The 5,080-nt window shown below is 42.3% G+C and overlaps 1 protein-coding gene across 3 annotated transcripts in view; it reads left to right on the plus strand.

Moving 5' to 3' along the window:
• The first annotated feature begins 2,158 nt into the window (after positions 1 to 2,158).
• Positions 2,159 to 5,080, plus strand: part of SLC17A5 (solute carrier family 17 member 5) — a 48,621-nt gene continuing 45,699 nt past the window's right edge. Inside the window, exon 1 of one of the 3 annotated variants that reach the window (XM_015600605.2) lies at positions 2,159 to 2,386. In XM_015600605.2, coding sequence (XP_015456091.1) covers positions 2,293 to 2,386 — 94 coding nt within the window. In that variant the 5' untranslated portion in view covers positions 2,159 to 2,292. The remainder of the gene's footprint in view (positions 2,387 to 5,080) is intronic. The other 2 variants (XM_006926379.3, XM_006926380.3) reach the window with 2 other exon arrangements.

The raw sequence follows: 5,080 nt of genomic DNA on the forward strand, positions 1-5,080 counted from the left end.
AATATATAGGATGAACCTGGAACATCTTATTATACCATAAAGTAAGGTAGTACTCAAAAAACACAATAGGGACACATAAAAGAGACACAGGAGCCAACTGAAAGAGATCCCAATCACCAACCATGGAACAATTTCAGCAAGCAAATAAATAACATAGTGTGGAATTATAACCTAAAGTATAAAATAAATAACCATGAGTCCATAAGAATATTAATACATGATTAAATAAATAAATAAATAGGGGAGAACAGACAAATCTCCCATTCAAAAGAATTCTGCCCCTCAAACAGGTGAAGCATAACTTCCTACCCCTTAGATACAGGCTGCACATGTTGACTTCCTTCCAAAGAGAAAAGTATGGATAATGTGAAAGGAAAAAAACGAATAACTGTACAGGAGGGTAAACCTGACACTAACTCAGGCATGTGATGAAGTTTCATGTCACCAGTGATAATTATCAGTGATGAGTTACATTGACTTCACATTCCCCTGTAATTATATAATGAGAATGACACTTTACCTCTGCAGTCTTCTTCCCTAAGTCTAGTTTGAAATCTTTCAAATCTGTTGGAAGCTTTATTTCCTGGTCCAAGTCCTCTATAGCTCAGCTATTCTAAGTGTGGTCGCCTGTGAGCTTTTTAGTAATACAGAATCTCAGGCCCATCCCCAATGTACTAGTCAGAGTTTCCAGAGAAACAGAAACAATATAACATAGGTGTATAAAAAGAATCATTATAAGGAATTAGCTCATGTAAATATGAAGGCTGGCAAGTCGAAATGTGGGCCAGCAGCTTGGAGACCCAGGAGAGCCTGTGGTGCAAATAAAGCCTGAAAGTAGTCTGCTAAAGGATGCCTCCTTGCTCAGGGAGTTCGCCTTTTTGCTCTATTCAGGCCTTTGATTGAATAGGTCTACCCCCATTATGGAGAGCAACCTGCTTTATCCAGAATTCATCAATTTAAATGGTAAACTCATCCAAAAACCCCCTCCAAGATGACACACAAAATTGACTGTCACAGCAGATCTGATCAATTTTAATCTGCATTTTAAAAGGAACTGCCAAGTGATTTAATGCATATTCAAGTTGAGTGGCATTGCTCTACAAATCTAAAAAGTTTGAATCTTTCCTTAAAGAATTTAAAATTTACATGATAATTTCAGTAACTCAGAAACAAGGTTTGATTCATTGTTGTTAAGTTTCCTAGCATTTACTGATCAGAAGGTTGAGGATATCTTCAGCAATTCCCATCCTCCTTGCAGTGCAAAGGCGACCTTCCCATTTGTTCCCAGATTTCACCAAGCCTCTGACCTGATTAATTCAATTACTGGCTTATGAGTCTTCTCTGGCTACAATGAACTCCCCGAGGACATCTACCACATTTTTCCTTTTATCTCCAGATTTTTATTACCCACGATAACTGAGGAACTAAAGCCTGAGTCCAGGACAGAGGCCCCATATCCATCCCCGCCTGCACCCCAAGGCAGGCCGGCCCATTTTCCTAGTTCCTCTTCCTGTCAGCAAATACCAGGACAATCTGTTTTGAACATTAGCCCTGTGGAGACATAACACACGTGTATCAGAAGATTCTACAGGTTGAATCACATGAAACCGTCGAGACTGGGTTATTTTGACCTACAAAATCGTCCATTTCACAGGACTCGACAATATGTTTCTATTTATTTTCCCTTCTCAAAAGCTAATTTAGAGACAATATGCTATCACAGATAGTACCACGGCTACTAATATTCATGGCAATTTACAACTGAAAACTGAACGTCAAATACACACCAACCACTTCCCAAGTTCGATCCAAGCCCTCCCCTTAATTATGCACGATTCAAGTGCTCACTGTCCACCTCCAAGCTCCCACTTGTTCGCGGTCCCGGAGGCGCGGCCCCTGAGCTTTACAAAGAAGCTAAGGAGGTGAGAGTATCGTTCACACGTATGACCGCCGCAAACCCCTCAGGCCGAGAACTGGCGAGGCGGGAAACTAAACGCGGACCACGCCCCACCAGGCCGGAACTCCCAGAATTCCGCTTTTTCCGCCCCCGCCCCCCGCCCCCGCCCAATCCACTCCAGAGTTGCCAGAACCTAAGATGGCGGCGAGGGCGGAGGCAGTGCGGCCACCTCCGGGCGGGGCCACAGTGACAAGACGTGGCCGAGGGGCGTTGTCAGGCCGGGGGCGGTGCCAGCGGCGCCGCTTCGCCGGGCCAGCGCTGCCCTCGGGCTTCGGCTGTCCGGCCGAAGCGCTCCTTTAGGCCAGTAGGTCGCACACCTGCTCCTCGGAGGCATCATGAGGTCCCCAGTTCGGGGCCTGTCCCCGAGCGACAGCGAGGAGGCCTCGGACAGCACACCCCTCCTGCAGGACGCCCCACGGGCGGAAGCCGGTGAGCAGGGGAGCAGTTCCAGGGGTTTCGGGCGGGCGGCAATGGGGTCAGAGCTGCTTAAGCAGAGAGTCCCCAGTTGGGGGAGAAGCCAAGGCGCGAGGGGCCTCGAGGAAGGGGAAACTATGCAGGGCCCCACGTAGCCCCCGCCCGCCCCGGTGCCCAGAAGCTGCTCCGGGGCGGTAGGGAACCGCGAGGCCAGGCCCGGTGGGAGGCTCGGGTGGGACTTTGGCAAGTGCAGCCCCGCAGGACCTGGACAGGGAGCTGCTGGGTACCGCCGGCACTGGAGTCCTGGCGATTTTAAGGAGTATCGAGCGGGGGAATGCTATGGAAGAACGAACCAGGGGAGAATCCGCAAATCAATGGGCAAAGTGTCGGGTGGAGTACCGGATATAAGAGCGAACTGGAGAAGAAACCTGCATATCCATGGACAGAGGGCTGGACCGAGCCGCTGGCTATTCCCCGCTGTTACTGCCAGGTTTCCACAGCTTCAAGTCAGCCAGCATGTGATCTGGTAGTTCCTTGGGCGAGGATGGGAGACAAAAAAGAACTGAGGTTAACATTTGTGAGTATGCGGAGGGAAATTATTGCATAACTCAGTGAATATCTTGAAATTGTGCAGTAAGAGATTAAAAGTGCTGCGCACTGTTTTTTACATCATGAGATTTAAGTTAGCAAACAGCTTAATTATCCTCCAGATAGCTATAAAACTCTGAGGTAACTTGCCAAAGGTCTTGCAACAAATAGAAAAGGAGGTACTTAACAACTATCCTCCCTGAATTTGGGGAAGTTAAAATATTTTACTATTTGATACTTTTGTAATGTAACTTCCTTAAAAAATAATTAAAACTAAAAAGCAAATCAGTTTGCATGCATTCTATAGTCAAATTCTATAGTCAAATCTAAAGATGTGTGCATGAGAAACAGTCGAATTAGAAATTTGACTTTTCCTGACCAAGAGCAGTATAGTCCTGTGATATCTTTTTTAACATTATCAGATGGCAACAGTAAAGGTGGCAACATTATAGCTGCATCTAACAGCTGGTAGCTTGTTTTAGTAGATGCTTATATAAATACTATACCACAGTGACATTTTACCTGGAAGTTGGACTTAGTTCCATAAACTGATCTTTTCCTGTGGCATATGGTGTTAGATGTCTATAGTCTTCTTCTGTAAAATAATATGGAAATGCAGAAACAATGTCATAATAAAGATATTCTCTAGAGACAAATTTTGTTGTAATTGGGGGAGATTTATATATAAATTTAGCTCAAATGTTAAACATCATTAGTTGTCAAGAAAATGCAGATTAAAACCACAGTGAGTCATTACCCACTAGAATAGCTAAAAATTTAAAAGGCTGAAGATATCAATGTTGGCAAAAATATGGAATAACTAGAACTCTCATTTTGCTATAAGTGTATAAAATGGTACAACTACCTTAGAAGCTGTTTGGCAATTTATTTTAAAGTTATATATACATTACCATAATATAGAAGCTTTACTCAATAGTAAAATACTGAAACAACCTAGATATCCATCAACAGGTGAATGGATAAACAGATTTTGTATGTCCATACAATAGAATACTACTCAGTAATAATAATAATAATAAACTACTGACACATATGTTAACAACCTTTGAGGCTAAAAGTTTTTGAGCCATATACTAGCCAGGAAAAAAAACAGGGCCTGGTACATACAATCTGAACAATCAGCAGCAGAGCTAAAAGGAGAGGACTGACATGTCCACCTTCCTGGTATTGATGGGTATCTTTTATACAATGAGTTTGGGAAAGAAAGATGGAAGTTGTTTTGGAAGAATTTACATTGGTTATATGTAAGTTGGGGGGAAGATGAAGCAGGGCTGGTTTGGGGATAGATGTATAGTCCATAAAGAAGAAGTGTTTGCTGATTTTGGATTGGTTGTGGGCAGCGGTCTGGAAAGTTCATGCATAAGCAAGGTCTGATGCTATCTGGTGGTCAACTATCCCTTGTTAGATAAGATGAAAATAACCACCTGGAAATTGATTTACAGTTTCAACATAGATTCAAGAATGTAAGCAGTCTTTGTTAGTTTCTGCCCACAGTTATATTAACAGATTAACCTCTTTTGTCTCCTCTGGCCTGCTGTAATTTAATTTAGAATTTTTCTCAAAATTTTTTCTATTGTCACGCATAAAAATGTGGTTAAATCTCAAAAACACTGAGCAAAAGAAGCCATCATATAAATGTATGATTCCATCACTATGAAGTTCTAGAATAAGCAAAAACAACCTACAATAACAGAAAGCAGATTAGTGGTTGCCTGAGAGCTACAGGCAGGAAGGAATTGACCGCAAAGGAGCACTAGAGTACTTCTTGGGGAGATGGAAAAGTTCTACATTTTGATTGGGTTTCACAGATGTATACATCTGTCAAAATTCACCAAACTGTATGTTTGAAATGGGTGCATTTTAATGTATGTAAATTATGTGTTAGTAAAGTTGATGGAAAAAGAAAAAAATTAACTCATAGCATTGCTTTTAAAAACAATCCCAGCTTGATTCAGAGATTGAGTATATAGATCTTAGCCCTGTTCCACCTGACTTGAGGTGACTGTCTTCATTATAGCCATTTCCTTTCTTTTTTTTATTTTTACATACCCACTGGAGAGCAAAAATGAAGTAAAAATAACAGCAACGCTTTTTTTTTTT

The sequence above is a fragment of the Pteropus alecto genome, unplaced genomic scaffold, assembly GCF_000325575.1.
Source record: "Pteropus alecto unplaced genomic scaffold, ASM32557v1 scaffold7, whole genome shotgun sequence".
Lineage (NCBI taxonomy): Eukaryota > Metazoa > Chordata > Mammalia > Chiroptera > Pteropodidae > Pteropus > Pteropus alecto.